At 35.3% G+C, this 20,257-nt stretch overlaps 2 protein-coding genes across 5 annotated transcripts in view; one reads left to right on the top strand and one right to left on the bottom strand.

Annotated features, from left to right (window-relative positions):
- CWC27 (CWC27 spliceosome associated cyclophilin) overlaps positions 1–2,023 on the bottom strand; it is a 113,314-nt gene extending 111,291 nt beyond the window's left edge. The window contains exon 1 of one of the 3 annotated variants that reach the window (XM_039364870.1): positions 1,631–2,023. In XM_039364870.1, the coding sequence (XP_039220804.1) occupies positions 1,631–1,672 (42 nt within the window). In that variant the 5' untranslated portion in view covers positions 1,673–2,023. The remainder of the gene's footprint in view (positions 1–1,630) is intronic. The other 2 variants (XM_039364861.1, XM_039364857.1) reach the window with 2 other exon arrangements.
- A 1,114-nt stretch (positions 2,024–3,137) lies between these two features.
- Positions 3,138–11,568, top strand: SREK1IP1 (SREK1 interacting protein 1). 2 transcript variants are annotated; one of them, XM_039364893.1, is made up of 5 exons: positions 3,138–3,434; positions 6,427–6,474; positions 8,507–8,644; positions 8,845–8,923; positions 10,275–11,568. In XM_039364893.1, the coding sequence occupies exons 1-5, from the start codon at positions 3,422–3,424 to the stop codon at positions 10,462–10,464; spliced, it is 468 nt and encodes a 155-aa protein (XP_039220827.1). In that variant the 5' UTR covers positions 3,138–3,421; the 3' UTR covers positions 10,465–11,568. The 2 variants fall into 2 exon arrangements, with proteins under 2 accessions (XP_039220827.1, XP_039220817.1); XM_039364883.1 differs by having other exon boundaries at positions 3,142–3,434; positions 8,504–8,644.
- Positions 11,569–20,257: the final 8,689 nt, after the last annotated feature.

Genomic DNA, 20,257 nt, shown 5'->3' with positions numbered 1-20,257 from the left:
GCCTCTCTGTCTCTGTCTGTCTCTGCAAATGGCGGAGGAAGCTCCGGAGCCGCAGGAGAAGGCCCAAAGAGCCGAATGCAGCTCCGGAGCCGCAGATTGCCGACCTGTGCTCTAGACTATACCGTTTTGCTACATTCTTAGCAAAGACATGAAACATTTTTTCAGTTGCATGAAAAAGGTTCAGCTTATTCAGAATAAAAACAAGCAATCACAAAATAACCAATGGCTCCTATTGATATTACATGGCCTCAGACACTTGAATTTGATCCGGAAGCAAATCAGCAACCATGTTTTACTCCCTGACAACATGAACCAAAGCAGGAAAGTGTTTACTAACAAGAGAGGGGTATGTGTGTCAAGTCTTTATATAGGATATAGGCAATGGTGGGATTCAGCCGGTTTGCACCACTTCGGCAGAACCGGTAACTAATTTTTTGTTGCCCACGCCCAGAATGTACTTCCAGAAGTGGCATCCACACAGAGATTCACATATTTGAATCCCACCACTGGATACAGATATATACATTTGATATATAATAGGTGTATCAGAAAGTAACAAATCAAACAAAAAAAAGCACTGATGTGCAATAAAAGCTTTTTTTGTTAGATAAGAGATGTTATATAAAATATGTTGCATTTGTGGGCTTGTTTCTTAACACTGATCAAGGATTTCAAAAGGATGTGACTAATCATTGTTTGATTAGTCACATCCTATCCCTGAAAAAGCTAGTTTTGCACATCAAAGGAAATATCTTTGGCTTAAAAAAACCATGTTTTCCTAAACTTCAAAAGGAGGCATAGATGCCATGCTAAAATCCTAGTGTTATCTGTACTGTACTTAAATGTTAGAACATCCTAATATTCTATACATCAATCTGAGGTACACCTGAACTTTGGTAGCACATCTGTATTAGCCAAAATGTGCCCAAAGTGATTCTTACTTTCCTTATCATTAGAAGAAAATATTGCATGTGCCACAGGTAACAAAACTAAGGCTGGTAATTTCAATTCACCTCTATCATAGTAAAAACAGCATGTGAAAGCCTAAATTGACCAAAGCACTGATGAGTAACAGATGTCAATGAGCTCATCTGATGCTATTTCTCACTCCTTTTCCACTCTTTTCATTAGGGTGTTTACCTAAAAAAGGAATAGTATGATGGATGTGTATGGTTTTTGCAAACTTCCATTTCTTCCAAATGCTCTGAGAATTTCATTATTTAGTCACATAACTTAATTAAAACCTTTCCAGTCTTTTGTTGGAAATAAAACGGTTTCTGCCACTGGACTAAACAGAATTCCCTTGGCTCTCATTTTAATATATATTAAGCCCTATCACTGCTTGGGGATGTTTCAATCTAAATTCTTTACATTCTTATTCTATAGTAAACCTCACTGAACCTAACCTAATATCACAATATTGGATTGAAGCCAGACTATTCCAACCAATGTATACTCGGGCAATAAGCAGGCATTTAATACAATTAATTTCAAATTAAGACACATCGCATATTAAATTCCTACATTCGCTACAAACTGAAGCACCTCAGTGCTCCCCACTCAAACGGAATCAGTTATTAAGCGCTGGGTATATCTACGCTCCTCCTTAGATGAGCGGACGGACTCTCACCTTGCCGTTGGTTGGCGGTTCCTGGATGTAAATATTACTCATGCTGAAAACTTCCACACAGCCGCTGCCCTGAGAGAATATCTCACTCGTACCATCCACCCGGTGGGCGAGCAATCTCCTCAATGACTATTTGGGACTCCAGTGCGATCTTCCCCCCGCCATGTTGGGTCATGGAAGACTTCATTTCTAGGCGTGGGGGGAGACAGAGGACAGCGGCACCAAGAGAAGTCAGGCTTCGGATGTTCTGTTCAAGAACAGAAATAGCCTCGGAATTTCGGACAACGTCCACGAGCTAACCGCAGCTAAGTGCGGCCTGATAGGACCAAATTTTTCGCCGTATTAGGAGGGTCCCCCTCTTCAGATCTTAGCGAGTAGTATGACCCGCTGTGCCGTGACTATAATCGTCCGACTAGAAACGTTGCTGTAATCATTTTGATCCCGCTGAGAGAAGTTGGTTCTTCAACTGCGAAAGACGGAGGCGGGAGAGTCTTTTTTTTAATTGATCTGCATGTCCACCCCGTATCCTCCAAACTGAAGGAAAGGAGCAAGGCCTACGGAAGAAGAATATAAGCGAAATCTTCAAGGATCGCCGGATTCAATTTCTAAATCACGTAGGCGTCTATGGAGATTTTCAGTCATTCAGGTCATGGTTGTACCGAAGGTGTTTTTTCAAAAGGCAACTAGGCTTTTTTCTTAAAGAACTGAAGAAGCTTCTTGGATGAGAAGCGAAACGACTTCAGGAAAAAACAAAGTCCACTTGCCTTTTGAAAAAGCACCTTTGGGAAAAGTGTTTCACGATTTGAGCTCGGCTTTTCCGGCTACGTTCAGTATTATCTATTCCAAATCAATTTAAATAATTTGCATCTGAGTTTTCCCGCATTACGTGCTTAGAGTTGCTCAGCACTTAAGAAAATGCCCCACAACAGACAAATGCCAGGAGAATCAACGAGGATATACCCACAACAGCAGTCTAGCATTGAGAGTCGAGTGGGAGACTATTGGGTGCCGTTCAGATACGTTAGGTGCATCAAACTCCCAGTATTCTTCCTCCCCCCCCTCCCCTGAGGAAGGACGCTCTATTGGTCTTGGTCGACCCTTGGTTGGATATAGTATCTACCAAGCCCTCCGTTCCTTTTGAACTTGGTGTTTTTCGGTGGCCCAAAAGCAAAATAAGCGGAGGGCAAAAGCTGCTGTTTATAGTTCAATTGGCTTTAGAAAGATCTTCAGTCCTATCACCCTGCATGCAACGAATGACGAAGATAGACGCCCAGATTTGTGTCATTAACTTTCCGAGCAAGTAGGCAGAAAATAAGCTTTACAAAAACCGGCTTCCAACTTAAATGCACGCGGAAAGTACAGTACATGCCGAGCACTGATATATTAACTCCTTTCTTAGAAAACTAACCTTAGCTTATTCCCATTGGACTAAGGCGCTGTCAATCAAGAGGACAGCCCATTGCCTTTTATTGGGTGTGGCTCAGGAGAAAGAAACTCTGATATTGCTGGGGATGGATAGTCTCTGCCTTAGGACTGAACAACCTTCAGACGGGAATCAACAAAGAGACGCCGAATGATAGCGCCCTCCTTTTCTCTCCCAGCAAGTCAGGAAGGAAGGCTTTTGCCGCTTCCCGCCTCTTAGTTATTTCCTTAAGAACCCCCCCCCTTTTGGCTGCATAATGGTTCAGCCCTTCACGTTTCGGGTCAAAGTTCCCCAGCGAGAAACGTTGCCCCGCGAACTCGTCTGATCGGAGTTAGTTGAGGCTTAGAGGCGGGGTGGGTTGTGCTGGGCACATGGCGTTGCCAGGTGAGCTGACGAAAGGGGATGGGGCGGTAGGGTTAAGATGCGAGTGGAAGCGACGGCTTTTGCCAAAGAAGTCTGGGAGACGAGTGCGAGCAAGGAAGGCACGATTGAAAAACTGTCGTATTGAATTAATTCGTCTGCGTCTCGATGGCCGTCTAAGCTGGGGTTACTTAACTCTCTAAGCCTGGGCTTAATTAAAATCTAGGTCAGCGTTTCTTAAAAGGGTGGTCCGAGGACTCCCTGGGGACTCCCAAAGCCCTCTCGGGTCCGCGACATCAACATTATTTGCCAGATGTTGAAGATATTTGCAAGCATTTAAAACAAGTACTCTTTATTACTTTTTGTTTGTTAAATGTATAGGGTTTTTTCCCATGAAAAATATTTTATTGATGTTAATATCTAACACATTTAATGTCAAATTTACATGATTTAGAAATCTACAAATGAGTCCATTTTATTTTAACACTGTAGATATTGATAAATATAACCCAAGCAAATCAAAGCTTTTGGGGTTCCTCCATAATTTTTAAAAGTGGGAAGAAGGCCTGAGGGTGAAAAGTGTAAGAAACACCGATCTATATAAGTCTATATAGATTGGTCAATAGACCAATCCTAATCTTTGCATTTGGGAGATTAGCCAAAGTGGATTAAGTATCATCACGTATCTAGTAAACCATCAAACAGTTTATAAACCATAGGAACTGGAATTATACAAATGATAAACCAAGAATAAGCAAAACTATATTTTGGCTTAATGAAAATCCTGAAAGTCTGCTGAACTCCTGTTTGTTTATATTTACATTTTGCACTAACAAACTTAAAATGCAAGGTTTTAATTACAGTTTTAATTAAAAGGTTAAAAAGTTTTAACTACGCAATAAAATTGTTAGTCATTCTAGTATTATAAAGTCCAAGATTGCAAGTTTCTACTTTCAGTTTTATATTCTATTACTTATCCAGATGATTAAATATTAATATTTGGCAGAAGGAAAAACCTTACATAGACACCTATGTAATTTTAGAGTATTCTTTAATATACTTCCTGTTTGATACTCTATATTTATATACTATAGCATTTTGTAAACAAGTGACAAATTGAAGTAGGGAGAAGCAGGAATTGGCCTGTTCTGTTATTCTTTCCAGAGTACAGAGCACCAGGATGAATTCAGGATATATAACAGTACAAGTACAGTACAACAACAATTGACCTCAACATTTCTTTCATTAGGCAAGACAGTTAAGTGAATTGTGCCTTGTTTTATTATCTTTTTGCCACTGTTGTTAAACAAATCACTGCAGTTAAGTGAATCATGCAGTTGTTAAGCAAATCCAGCTTCTTCCATTGACTTTGCTTGTTGGCAAAGCATCCAAATTTTGATCATGTGATCATGGAGATGCTACAAGATGGATGCTGCTTTCTTCCCGTTCTTTCATTGGGACAATAAAGATACAATTTAATTTAACATTTATGTTGTGCCCTTCAGTGCATATGTACCATGTAGGCTTAAGAATAATAAAGCCACTATAAAAGTAAATATTTTAAAAGAAAACAATTAAGACAAAAAGAGTTAGAAAAGGATTATCTAATGAAAACAGACAGGTGCAGCAAATTAAATATACCTGGTCAGTAATTTTCTAACTAGGAAGGTCTTGCCCATTGAAAAACAATATTTGCCTGATTTTTTTCTCCTCCAGTTCCTATCTGATGCTGAACAAGAAGTGGAAGAATGTACTAGGTTTATTATAGCCCTCCCAGCAGTTTTTAGACCTCAAATATCTGAGTCCTAATGGACATATTTTAGAAATAGAACTAATTTGGTCTAGTTTTTAAGGCACCAGGACAAACTGATCTGGAGACAGAGTTCTAGTCCTGCATTAGGCATGAAAGCACCCCACCTCCTCTCACCTCACATGGGTGGTGGTTGTGAGGAAAATAGGAGGAAGAAGGATTAGGTGTGTTCACTTTGAGTTGTTTTATAAAAAATAATAAAGGTGGGATATAAATAAATAATGGCTTAGCTAAGTTATGGAAAATATTGGACATATAGTTCAGTATTTGAAAACTACTGCACTGGGAAAAGCTATTTATACTTTTTATATATAAAGCAAGTCTATTTCAGTATCCATGTGACTTATATTCTGTCAGCTCTCAAGATGGTCGTTGGATATAATAAGTCAATTCTTTTTAATCCTCCAAGTAAACTTGGAAGCCTGAACACAATTCTTTTATTCACATCTGGATCTTATAATTTATGGAAAAATAGATTCATGCAGTTAAGGTTTTTTTTTTAAAAAAAAATGTAAATGAGGGTAGTGCTCGGTTTATGCAAGCATTGATCTTTTGTTTTTGTGTTATATTTGAGTGAATGCCTAATTGTACTTTCTGTGTACACCATTATTGATTTTTAAAAATAATAATAATAATATATAATATAATAGTTTCAGGATGAGAGGATATCTTATTCTATGTAATTCACGTTAATTGTTTGCCATATTCTTTATAATTGTTCTTCCTGTTTTATATCAACCAGAGTTCATCAGCTCCAGATGTTCTATACGTTGCTAGGAAACAGTAATTTACACATTGCTTCAAGTTTTTATGGTTTTATGGTTGTATTGTGCCATATTTGCCTAGAAATAGCACTAAGTCAATGTATAATTTCATGTGAATTGCAAATAAAAAGGCAGCTTAATTCTGCCAAACAGTCTAATGTAGAAAAAGTGGTCCTGTTTTGTAAAAATGCTGCAAGACCAGTATCAACATTTTATTTAAGAAACATACCTGGCTCCGAGATTAATTTATGAGATCAGTGTAACAAGTCACAATTTGGCACCAACCATTATAATTGTAGATGGCTGCTATTTTTATTATGCACTGTATGGTAAGGTAAAATTTACAAAATTATTCTTGGATCTGTTACATCAATAAGTTTCCTGTACATTGAATATTTCTAAAATCTCTACAAACTAATAAGAAATCTGTTTGGCTTTTTAGGTGGAAATAAGGATAATATCAGGGCAGGGTGCAAGAAATGTGGCTATCGTAAGTATCTACAAAGATGAAGATACAGTTCTGAAAATGAACAGGTTGGAATGAGTTTTCTTGCAATGTGTCACTTGTATTATTAGCAGCAATTGTAGGGGAACTGGAAAATGTTAATTTTTTGGCTGATTTTGTAGTTTGGTGCTTGATAAGGAAATAAAGAGTATTGAAATTCAACATACTGAAGGAAAGAAGGGAAAAATGAATTTCAGTTGCTTATTGGTCAAGCGCCACACTAAAAATCAATCAACAAACGAATGATTTTTCCAATCTTTATATCACTAAGTGGTTCTATGGTTTTACTTATCAAAACAGTAATGTTGGCTTTCTTTTTGTAAAATAAATGATGGCATAGTATAATCTGTTTTGCATTTTTGTTTATATGAGGTTGTATTGCCTACTTATAAGAATTGCTAAGGACCAGATGATTTTTATTATATCCTGACACGTAAAATCATAGAATTCAAAGAGGTGTACTTTCTTTTTCAAATGAATGTTGTAGTATGGTGAAGGTAATGTGTTCTTTGCTAAATCAGCCTTTGTCTGCATAAGCAGTGGAAAGAGTGATGGAAATTATAGTCCTCATAGTAGTTTGCTGATCTTGAAATAAGTGACCTAAGACTTATTTAAAACAAAAACATTCTGTCCTAAGAACTGGAGAATCTGCTAGCGTAGAATGTACCATAATAGGTTGAACAAGCTTGTCAACCTAATCTGTTACAAAGAACCATACATAATAGCCTTGCTAACAACACAGTAATACATATATATATTGGTCTTTATTATTTACTGCAAGTATGTATTTACTTTGAACATATATAACTGAAGGAAACATGCAAATTATGTAGTTTTTGCTGATAAACACCACCAATGGATGTATGAGACAACTTTTGTAGATCCTGTAATCATTAATTTCAGAGCTAAAAAATTATGTTTTAAAGAACCTCTTGCAGACCTAAAACTATACTGTAGTTTTAAGCAGAAGGAAGTTTCACCAACCCTAATTTTCTTGGTGAATGGATGTTAGATTATGACAGTTATCATGGCTATTCTCTAATAATTATATATCTTTCATTAGTGCTTGATTTAATTTTAAATTGAATGATGCTGATATGGATCTAAAGCATTTTGTTTTAAGATATGATTGATCTTATTTGGTGTAAAGATAGGTTTTTGTGTGTAACTTTACATGTATCAGTAAATGTTTAGCATTATTTCTATACCTCTGCAAGTGTTTCTGAACAGTATTTTTGAGCTAGTTTACATTCTATTAGTGTCTTCAATGGCTAATGGTATGTGAAGTGTTGATATGAGCATATTAAAAGGAAAAAAGGAATATGCTTATGGATTTTTTTTATTGTTTGACTCTTGGTTTATAACTAAAAAAAACAGACAGGAAAAAATCTCTGATATTACCCTTTTTGAATTTGCTTATATTTTCATGTATAACAATTTTGTTTCTACTTATTTCATAAAAATTATTATAGCTGCCCACTCCATAATACATATTAGAAGAATTTTATGCACTAATACTGATTTAAATTAGTAGTGTCCATACTTTTTTTTTTTACCAAAATCAAATTAAGTGAATTTCTGAGAAAAGATGTTACAACAAAGTTACATTTTCTTTCCATTATGTTTATTATAGCTAAAGTTTTATTGTATGCTCTACTGTAAACCACACCAACTTAAAATACAATAGCTTCCATGTTATTAACTGCCATATCTGCTGTGAAAAATGGAAATGAAAATATTTTCAGTGTTGCGTTTTGTTGCTAAGAAAAAACTACCTGGATGTATCTGTATAGATACCAGGAAATGAGCTTGAGTAGAAGAAGGTTTTTACTTTTGGTCTTTTAAAACAAGAAGCAATACAGCTTTAATAATATGCCATTCTTTTAAAGGGCCAAAATGTTTGGAGAATAAATTAAAATTTCCTAACTTTTTTTTTACTTGCTAGTCAATTGTACTATTTTTTGTTTGTTTGTTTTTCTTAAAATCTCTTTTCCTTTCTCAAACTTTACTTTAGCAGGTCATCTGACATTTGAGTGCCGAAACTTTCTCCGTGTAGATCCCAAAAGAGACATTGTTTTAGATGTGAGTAGCACAAGCAGTGAAGAGAGTGAGGAAGAGGAGCTGGAGAAACTTCATGTCGTTCCAGAAAAGCAGGGTAACTTTGATCACCTTATATTTGTCTTTGTTGTTTTTCTTTTGCAATTTTCTTGTCTGAATACTGGGCTCTTAACAATGCTATCAGGATATCTGCCAGAAGAAAGAACAATCTTTTTCAATTATCTTTGCAATCAGTCCATAAAGCCAGATGGTTCCTATTTCAGGAATCACTAAAATCGTAATCACTCTAATTTACAGGTATTCCTGATGAAGAAGAAAAGAAAAAGATCCAAAAGAAGAGCAAAGAAAAATCAAAATTAAAGAAATCAAGAAAAAGGTAGCAAAACTGAGACAGAAGTTCAGGTAGTCCTTGACTTACCACAGTTCGTTTAGTGATGATCTATAGCTACAAAGGCACTAAAAAAAGTGACTTATGACCATTGCATCATCCCCATGGTCACAAGATCAAAATTCAGACATTTGACAATTGACTCATATTTATGATGGTTGCAGTGTCCCAGGGGTCATGTGATCACCTTTTGCAACTGTCTGACAAGGGAAATCAATGGGGAACCAGATTCATTAACAGTCATGTTACTAACTTAGCAATTGCACTGATTTACTTAACAACTGTGGCAAGAAAGGTTGTAAAATAGGGTAAAACTCTCTTAACAACTGTCTTGCTTAGCAACAGAAATTTGGGGCTCAATTGTGGTCATAGGTTTGACTATCTATAGTCAAATTGCTAAAAGTTTATGATGATGATGCCCTGGCAAATCAGACAATATTTTATTAAAAGAAAAAAAGGAAACAGATACTGAAAAGTTTTTCAGTTTTCTGCTTAGCTGGGGAAACAATCCAAAAAATAACATTGTTTTGGGTAGCCCAACAATCCTTGCTTGGGCAAGGCTATATTTAAGCCATAATGTGGTAGCAGGAAACTAGCTATTCTAGATTGAGTAGACCATGTTTAATCAAGCCATAAATCATAGTTTAAGCACAATGTGTGAATTTAGTTATAGAACAGATTCATTAGAAAGAATGGTATCTATATGAGTCTGGATGCATCTTTTAGATTTACCACAAATAAAACAGTTTTAAACGTCTTTAGCTTAATTTCTGTTTCAGAATTCAGGTAGAAGTAGCTAGATTGTTCTCTGTTCCATTTCTCCTCTGTTTTATTTAGTGCATCTATACTTAACATCTGTTTCCTGTTTTTGCTCTTCTTTTAAATAATTTTTTTGTCTGTAAACCTTAGTTATCTGAACCTGTAGAATTTCTGTCTACTATAACTTCCTGACAGTTAGAACAATTAACCAGTGGAACAACCTGCCTCCAGAAGCAGTGAATGCTCCAACATTGGAAGTTTTTAAGAAGAGACTGGACAGCCATTTGTCCGAAATTGTATAGGGTTACCTGCCTGAGCAGGGGATTGGACTTGATGACCTCCAAGGTCCCTTCCAACTTTATTATTATTAATATTATTAATATTATTATATTGGTGATGCCTTTTAAAAATTAATTTCCTATTAATATACTGTTCCCTTTCTCAAATAGACAAAAGACTATATTAGAATAAAAAGCTATAGAACTTAAGAAAAGTCTCTTTGGTGTATTTAGCTATTGTAATTATGTTTACCAGAAGTTGTATGTATTTCCAACTACATTTATAATCCTATGTTTTATAGATCTCATTCTTCAAGCATCACAGAAGATGATGAACCTAAATCAAAAAAGCAGAAATCCCATAAAAAAGAAAAGAAGAAAATGAAAAAGAATAAATCTAAGAAAAGAAAACATCACAGAAGGGGAGGAAAAAAACACAAAAGAGAAAAAGATTCATCTTCTGATAGTTCAGATTCTTCCAGCAATGATTGAAAAACAAGACTTAGGTTGATTTACGTCAATCCTAGTTCAAATTATAATGCCATAAGATATATATTCCTTAATAATTTATTTTAAACATCTCTTTGTATTTAAACTTTTTTTGTGGGGCGGGAGAATTAAGGTTTTCATTCTCCTTTATGGGTGTCACTCTTTATTTGTACTTCATGATTGAAAATTGTTTGAGAGATTAAAATGTTAGAAGTAATTGTTATTTCTAAGATTTTAATTTCTCAATGATTACAAATTATTCACAAATAAAATCCGGTAATTTTAGTAGTAATGTCCTATGGTCTTTTAACACTTCTCATAATCAATGGGCACCTGCAAGAGACTGCTATTCCATAGATTCCAGATCCCATTTATTTCCATTATAGGTCCCAGAACGAGAAGAAAAAAACCTGCCCAATTCCATAGCAGGCATTTATGTCCCTTAACTGGGAACAGCTGGAGAAGTTCCACTTGCATCATCTTCTGTTCCAGTAGAAAACTAGCAGAGCATGGAACCAGTAATTTTCCCTCTTTCAATTCTCTTTTCTTCTGTCCCATGGAAATGTTTTGTCATTGTGTTCTGTTATTAAGATACATGTTCTTTTATACGTTTTTAGTAAAACTAGAAGGGAGTATGTATCTTAGAAAACTTAGAAGCACAAAATCATTGTTAGTTATACACTGATGATTCCAGAACTGATTACTCTTCGAAGTGTACAGCATGGAATAGAAAGAAGTCTGAAGATGTTGAAAGGCTGTTATATTATATTATAGGTACACATGGTAGAAGCATCTCTGGATCAGGATGTAAGTTTGTATTTAAGAGTAAATATTGGGAATTAAATGAGCAAAGTGGACATAGGTTTTTAAGCACCAAGTGATTTTTTTCTAGTAAAAAATCCTGTGTTTTGACAACTTGAAGATTAAAACTATTTTTATGCTGCTTTTTTATTTTCATGTTGTTTCTTGCCATTTATTTGTATAGATGAAAAAATAGTATATACTTTTTGTTGGACCAAAGAAGTAAACCTGATTGAATTTGTAAGCTAAATGATTGCTTGATTGTGTTTAGTTTGCTAAAAAATAAAAAAGGTCATTCCTTTACCACCAAGTGCTTCTTTTTTCCATTGGAAAAGTGATGTGAGAAGCAGTAGAGGGGAATACCTTCTATATTTTTAATAGTTCTGCCTCATTTGTTTTGAGGCTGTTTATATGATATTGCAATATGTGCCATTTTCAGATACAATATTAAAAAAGTTATCCTGACAATATATACATAATGGCTAGGTAAATACGTTTATTAGATGCAGCATGTTAGATTAAAAGGGGGAAAGGTGCTTTGAAGTACATAGCCTTTTGAGAAAGTTTGCCCTTCAAACTTAGTTGGGTGGCCGTTTATAATATTGTGGCAATTAATTCTTAAATGGTATTGTATTAAATAATTCCCACTAGGCTAGCAACTCTTCTGTTTGCAGACAAGGGATATGTGAGAATCCAGCTTCCTATATAGACAGAACACTACCCTTTAAACTATCAAATTATGTATCAAATATTGACAGGCACTGCAAGAACTCAAAAAATAAATCAGGAATTTAAAATAAGACCTGTCTACTCACAAAAAATCTTCGAATTAAATGGTAGAAATTAATGCTTATCTTCTTGAACATCCCTGCATTATCAGACATAAGTAGTATTGTTTTGTTGCTTACACACACATAATGAAATGTGTTGTACTTACACACACAAACACATGTTCACAAACCTGTAATTTTGTCCTTAGAGTTGAAAGTAGGATTGCTCTATTCTACATATTGCTTGACTATTTTTAATATAAAGGAAGAACCCCATTTCATCCATGGAACAAATAGTGATATGGGTAGGATTTGATTGATCAGTGAGTTGTTATTAGTCAGATGTTGCTTAAATTAGTGAAGTCCGTACTGCCACCACATGCACTACACTCAAGAAAATATAGGAGGGAAAAATGGCTGTCAACTCAGTAAAACATGAGAGATTTTGTTCATGTTGTATTTATTCTTGAAAATTGCTTCTTTGAAGTAATAAACTATCATTGTGGTTAGGCAAATATTCTATTCTGTCACTAATAGCAACCATGATATTGCTATATATTGCTATCAGAATCCAATGCTGAAATGTATAAGCCAAGAGTGACTGGCAGCTAATCATTGGCCCAAGAAAAAGCGAGCTCCTTACATAAAATAATGAAGGAGGTGGGTTCCGCCCCCCAACAACTTGCTTAATTTAATCTTAAACAGCATGCAGTTCCAGTTGTCTGGTTTCACACACTATTTGTTATTTGTGAACCCTGACAGTATCTTAGAGATCTATTATTCATTAGGTTTATATGACTGCCCATATCAAATACTTGATTCTGAACAACTAACAATTAAAAGCCATAAAATAAATAAACCAAACCATATATTAGCAGTCTATCTCTATTCAGAGAGATCAAAGCCAATGAATGCGGACAACTTTTATTTTTTTTAGAGATCAGATTGGACGCAATGGATTCAAAGCAATTGAATCCAAGTGCTGGTTTATTACTGTGTATAGATGCTGCTACCTAGTTGATCACATAGACAAGCAACCTTGCAAAACAATCTGGCAAACAAGATGAAGAAGATAGAAAAGATGCTCCACATAATCCTAGGTAATTGTCAGGGCAATAAGAAGAATTGTTCTTAGCAGCAGATCACCCCTTCTAAACAGCATTTTCTTATTCATATCTTTAGTAGGATTGAAACAAGAAGCACGTGCTCCAATTCAAGACAAAAAGAATCAAGAAAGTAAAATCCCAAAATCAGGGTCAAGTTGTGGTTCACTCTCTCCAAGACTATTGAAAAACCCATGTTTTAAGGGCTTTCTCAAACAAGAACAAAGTTGAGGATGCATGGGTTTTGGCGGAGATAACCATGAGAGTTATGCAGCCATAGAAAAGGCTGGTCTCCAAGGTTCCAGAACATTGCAATGGTTTAATGAGATATGAACTATTTCTCCTCTACTAGATCTAGTAAGATGAGTAGATGTATTGGGAAAGGGGCAGTCTTGCAAGTATCCCAGTCTTGAGATCTGACAGGTTTTATAAATTTTCTGTTTGTACAAGCAACATCTGATGTGTTCCAGGGTGTCAAAGAAAGGATACTGATCTGTGGCTGCATTGTAGCTATTGAATGTGCTGTGAAAGGGAGAAATACTCTCAGAACCACCTTTTGGGGTCTGAATCCAAAACATCACCTGGCGGTTCTTTATAATAACTTTCAGATTTACTTGTTATATTTGCTTGCTATAAAACATCTGCCAGGTTATCCCACCTCCTTTACATGGACAATCTAAAACTCTATGGAAAAATACTATCTGAAATAGAATTGTTGCTCAACAATGTCTGTATGTACAGTCAAGATATTGCAATGTAGACAAATGTATCACACTATCAATGGGCAAAATAGTGAAAACCAATGATCACTACAAATACTTGGGCATCCTTCAAGTTGACATCAAACACACTGAAGTCAAGAGAAAGGTTAGAAGTGGAGAAAATACCATCAAGGCAATTAACACTTAGCAGTTCCGCTCATTAAATACATGGCTGGAATAGTGGAATGGACTCAAGCAGAACTAAAATGAATAGGAAGACCTGAATAGGAAGACCAGAAAAATAACAATGAATCATGCCCTTCATCCATACAGCGAAGTTGAAAGACTACTTAAGGAAAATAGGTAGATGTGGAATGTTGAAGAAGAAAAGGGCATTGGAAGAATATCTGAAGGATATTGAAGAAGATGCATTGAAGCTAATATACCATATGGGTTACTGAATTGTAGAGACACCAAAATGGTCTGGCAATAGCTACGAGAAGGAAAATTGAAAAATTGGAAAAATTCTGGCTGCACAAGACCAGGCCTTAAGAACAAATGCATAGAAAGCCAGAATTTAAAAGACAACAATAGACATCAAATGTCACCTGACTGACACACTGACTACAAGCAACAGCATGACATATAGCAATGTTACACTGAAAAATTTGCAGGAAATACTATTTGTCTGTAAGCAAGAACTGATAGAACCATAAAATAAACAAAATAATAGAAAATGAAGAAGCCAAAGTTCTCTGGGACGTTAGAATTCAAACAAACTGGCACCTGCACATAACCACCCCAGACTTAACAACTCTCAGTATGAAAGACAAAAAAGTCTGGATATTGGATGTTGCGGTACCTGAAGACAGCAGAACAGTAGAGAAAGAACTGGAGAAAATCAAATACAAAAACCTTCAAATAGAAGTAGAGTGACTATGGCAAAAGAAAGCAGAGATAGTATCAATAGGCACATCTTGGGTACAATGCAAAAATAATTGGAACACCATCATTCAAATGGAAAAGGCAGCTTTACTTGAAACACCTTATATCTTTTTAACATCATCAAACATCTGCTATCCCTGGTCCTGTGAAGGACTTAACAAATGAATAAAAACACCAACTTCAGTCTAAACATCTGGCTGACTGCAACGAATGATTATAATAACAGTAGTGACAATTTCAAGAATTTTACCATGAAAGTCTTTTAAAACATCTCTTTAAAATGTCTAGTTCAAGAGATTTTGAGTTAAGTATGGAAAACAGCATTTTGCATGTTTACAAGCTAAAATAAAAATAGTCAGCATGTAATATTCTGCCTTTGTTTAAGTTAATTGTCACACATACTTCTGCAAGATATATAATTAATTGCCATTCCAACTAAACACTTAAGAAATGTGACCGTTATAATTAAGGACTCTTAGTAATTCTTTGTGCTGTCAAGAGTATGCAGTGCCTACCTTCTCGGAGGGAAGAGATCACCAGATGTTGCCATTTTAGAACAACTTCTAATTTTTGTGGCTTTGTATAAAGAAATAAATAGCAAAGCACCAGAGCATTCACGATGAAAGCAACAAACATCAGCACAGCAATTCCCAGTTGAACCAATACTAAAATGTAATTTGCATTCAAATAAACAAGCTGAAACAGTTTACCTTTAGTGGTATTGAATTATACAGTGTTTTTTCTAACGTTTGCTATTCTTACACATCAATATAACTAACTGCTATTGTACCATTGTTTTAATGTGAGTTACTAACTCCTACCAGTGCATGCCAACCTTCCTCATTTATCAGCTGGAAGACTTAAATCCAGTAAGCTCCAGTGGCACTTGCACATCTGTCCAAGTTTTAACATCAATTTTCCAAGAAAGCCAGGTCGCTGAACACCCAGACCTAGAAAGACACATAAAGGACTCCAAGAATAAGATGCCAGGATTTGAACTACGGGATCAGCAACTGATAATCTTGACTAGGATTTGCACCTCACAGGGCGTCTACTGGGATTCTCTGTATAAGTGGGGCATAGAATCCTCTCCTCAGTGTGATTGCAGGGTCCCACGTCAAATTGTAGATCACATTGTGATGGGCTGTAAGGTGCAGGCCTACACTGATCCAGTATGTGATTTTTTAAAATATAAACGATGCTGCACTTCAGCGGTTAGATGATTTAGACATTGATATTTGAACATAGATTTTTTTAATATTTATATTTTATTATCTTTTACTAATTAGGTGAAATGTTTATATTGCTAATCCATATATGATATGCCATACACTAAATAATAATGGGAGTTACTATATTACTTGCTTAACCTGCACTCTATAAGTCTTTCTAAAATAGCACATATTTACAAACGGTAAGATCCAAATATATTATCGTTCTGTTTATTTTCCATTCATCCTTTCAGACTTTGTAATTTTCTTTGAGTGAGTCTCACATACTTCCATCTTTCATACATTTCAATCTCACAAATGTTTGGTATAAAGCTATACATTAATCCTATACTATTGCATTAGACAGTAATAGATCCCTAAAGACAATTTAGTTACATCAAAAGGCTGATAAATGATTGATGGGATTATACTTGATGAACATAGTCTAACCTGCCTAATATTCATGGATGTTGCAGGATACAGGATCTGTATCTGGAATGATAACAGTTAGAAAAGGCAAAGACAATCCGAAGCTGTCTTTGTGGTGGGCTGGAGCAAGGTGAGTATGGAGAAATATGTTCCAGTCCCTTAAAAAAACAGCTGGGTCTTTGCACACTGGTGCAAGTTGAATGTGCAGATGTTATCAAGTTCTTTATTGACTTTTATATGAAGGAGGGGGAGCAACTCGAAAATGGAGGTACTGCTTGCCATTGGACCCCAAAAGATGTAATCTGAGGGTTGGGTTGGTACTTATAATGATTTGCATGCTGCCTATTCACCATACTCTAGTGCTTAGTAACATGTTTGTAATGTTATACAGCATGTACATATTTAAGTGGTGGTGACTTGATTTCCCCTATAATTAAATCTTGCAACTTTATAACAAATGGCAGTTTAGAAATGGAAGATAGTTTTGATTTTGGAATTCTGGGCGAGACATGGCAAGCTATAGACATCTCTGCAAAAGTGGTAACCATAGACAACCATGGCAAAGACTAAAGCATCCATGAGTAGTACAATCCCTTGAAATTTTTCAGGATAAGGTGCGGATGGGAGATTGTCCACATGTGCTTTGGATGGCTGCTCCTCACGAGAAGACAGAAGAACAGTTATTTTCTGCACGTTTGACCACTGGGAGATGATATCAGCTACCTTGCTCTTAATGGAAGCGGGACACTTTAAAGGACACTACATTTGCAAACCTCATGAAATAATTGCTTTTGGAAATTGCCTATTAACTATCTTAAAGCTGTTAGAGCAGGGGTCCCCAACCCCTGGCCCGGGGATTGGCTCCAGTCTGCAGCATGCCAGAAACCAGGCCACGCAAACAAGCAAAAACCCATCCACGGGGTGCAGGCAGCACATAAGACCACGTCCTGTCTGATCCGTGAAAAAACTGTCTCCGCGGTACCAGTTCCTGGTGCCCAAAAGTTTAGGGGCCACTGTGTTAGAGAACTGTGTAAAATCTTCATCACGTGAATTTATCTTCAATTCTGAACAAAAGAAAAATTAATTATAAGATTAAGAATTTAAAAGTGAAATAAGCAGCAAGAAGCTGAATAAGATTTTGATCTAAGACAGTTATAAATGGACTAAGGGTCCAGATAAATTTGGAATATTGACTTTTACTGTAAGAGTTTGTAAAAATAAGTAGCTTTTGTGGGGAAGAGACTTATTTGGCTATTAAAATCATAAAAACTTATAATGACTTTTCAAAACTGGGCACTAAAGGGAACTAAAGATTTTAAGCAAAAGGAAAAAAAACGCAAACCTCTGCTTGATGTCAGTTATTACTGAGACTTACAAAATGATACAAAATGTTATAACACTGCAACGATTAAAGATTTTTGAAGAATGGACCAGAAATTGATAATTTCAATATTACAATACAGTATTAATAGTAATGATGTCTGCTACTATGGATAGACAATTTCTAAAAGATGTTAATAAAGAAATGAGAGATAGAGAAATTGGCTTAGTTAGCTAGGGAGTTCTGGGAGTTGAAGTCCACAGGTCATAAAATTGTCAAGCTGTTTTATTACATTCTAGAATGAAGCCACTAAAACACCTAATTGCCCTCTATCTAAAACGGGGGGTTCTCAACCTTGGCAACTTTAAGGCTTGTGGACTTCAACTCCCAGAATTCCTCAGCCAGCTTTGCTGGCTGAGGAATTCTGGGAGTTGAAGTTCACAAGTTTTAAAGTTGCCAAGGTTGAGAACCCCTGATCTAAAAGAAAGTGTACTCCCTTCTTATATTCTTTGCAGTTTATTTCCAAAGCTGCTTTTTTCTAGCTTTCTCATACTTTTAACATATATTTTTTTTGCCTGGCATTTTCTGACCTTGAAACTGAATTGCTGGCTGATGACACATCTCCCTTGAGAAGCTCTCTCAATTCCCAGAATTGGACTTAGAATTTGGGAGCTGTAGTATTAAAGCATCAAAGTGGACATGTTGATGCTTGCAGAGGACACAGCTTTCATTTTACAAAAACAAACCAAAAATAGCTTAAAACGATTTCACTGCTACAAGTAAATCTCTTTTGTCACTTAATTTTCATGGCAAATTGGAGACTGTATGCAGACTGGGAGTTGATATAAATAACTCAATATTGCTTATTTTTATATTTAGGATATATAAATCAACTCTTTGAAGTATATGAACCATTCCAAAGTCATCTTTTAAAGGTGCCAATGATACGTGATTGACACTAAGGAGTCACAAACTACTGCTTGTAGCCTCTGTTAGGCCCTACTGTGAAACAATTTATCAGTTACATTGTAGAAACTTATAAAAATGTATATTAATACACATTATACATTTTATATTCTTCCAACAAGTGTATCAGAATATTCCTTTTATCTTCATGTCAGCTACAAAGGATAAACCAAGATAATGATAGTTTAAGCAATGAGTTCCATTAAAAGTTGAACTTGAGTCTCTACAATATTAATTTGATATTAACCAATCTGCTGTGTTGATCATGAAGTCAATTACAATTTAATAAAGACAAGATAAAACTGACTAGTTTCTTCTTATATCCTATGATTCATTCATTGTGTTTTTTCCCATTATATAACAAATTGCAAATTGTGAAACATCTATGTCATTCAGATGTAAAAACCAGTAACTTTATGTGGGCCAATGAAAAAGTGCATAAATTTTACACATCCTATCAGTACAATGTAATATTGATTTTTCTGCATATATTTAAGAAAAAGCAATTATATAAAATAAGTTTATAATTTAAATTCATCTGCATGTTTTAAAAATAATTTTCTGCCCTATTAGACTTTAATATTGTTTAGATTACCTTTTACATCTCAAATCTTTTTATATGTAATTTATACTTGCTGTCTGCATAAGACTGAATATACAATTTATGTAGGTAATTTATTTCATTTCCAGTATATGCTATCTATTTTGCAATACAGATTAGAATAAAACATTAAGTTCATGGTAAATGTTAAGTGCTTGTGAATTAAGAACCAAATAATGGACAAATGGAATATTGTGTTTATTCCTGGGAAAAAAAATTCTAAAGCTACTTTTTGGCATGGGAGAGAAGCTTCCACTGAAGAAGGATGTTCTTCTGGGTCACTGACTGAATCAGACTTATGTGAAAGATAGACAGCAAGGAAACATAAACATCGGGTTTATTAAGACTTCTCTTATATCATGTCCTGCTGCATAGGTATCACTGTGGCTGCAAAATTTTTTATAAACAATTCTAAACACACTAGAATTTAATACTAGAAAATGCTTAATAATCTGACTTTTAACATATAAAATATAGGACTGGGTTGCTCAATCCACAGCTGAAAATTCTCTTGGCATATAAAATAGAGAAAGATAATACTGGATTCTTATGTCTTGCATGAAATTTGCTTTTGCAATGCACAATTACATCAAACAGTTTCTTCAGGTCTTGCTTAACAAAAATAATACCCTAAGTTCCTTTGATGAATCAAACTAAAAATAAAATGAAAAATAAAAAAAAGAATGCAGTGCAGAATGCGCTATGCACCATATGCTGATATTGAGCAAAAGAACCAATAATGTGCATCTAAATATATGGAATCATTGTAAGAACAAAGTGGACTTGAAGTGGACTTGAGCGCCTCTCATTGTTCCTTTGCTACAAATCATTCCTTCATTCAGTTTGGTTGAAAGGGTAGAAAATTAGCAAGATAGACTTCAAACCACTGATAATTCTAAAATAGATTCCTCATATTGTTCTGTTTCAAGGTTGGTGACATACATAAGC

Source organism: Crotalus tigris, unplaced genomic scaffold (assembly GCF_016545835.1).
Source record: "Crotalus tigris isolate CLP2741 ecotype Arizona unplaced genomic scaffold, ASM1654583v1 scf7180000017592.2434428, whole genome shotgun sequence".
NCBI classification, from domain to species: Eukaryota; Metazoa; Chordata; class Lepidosauria; order Squamata; family Viperidae; genus Crotalus; species Crotalus tigris.
This window is presented reverse-complemented; position numbering and strand designations above follow the sequence as displayed.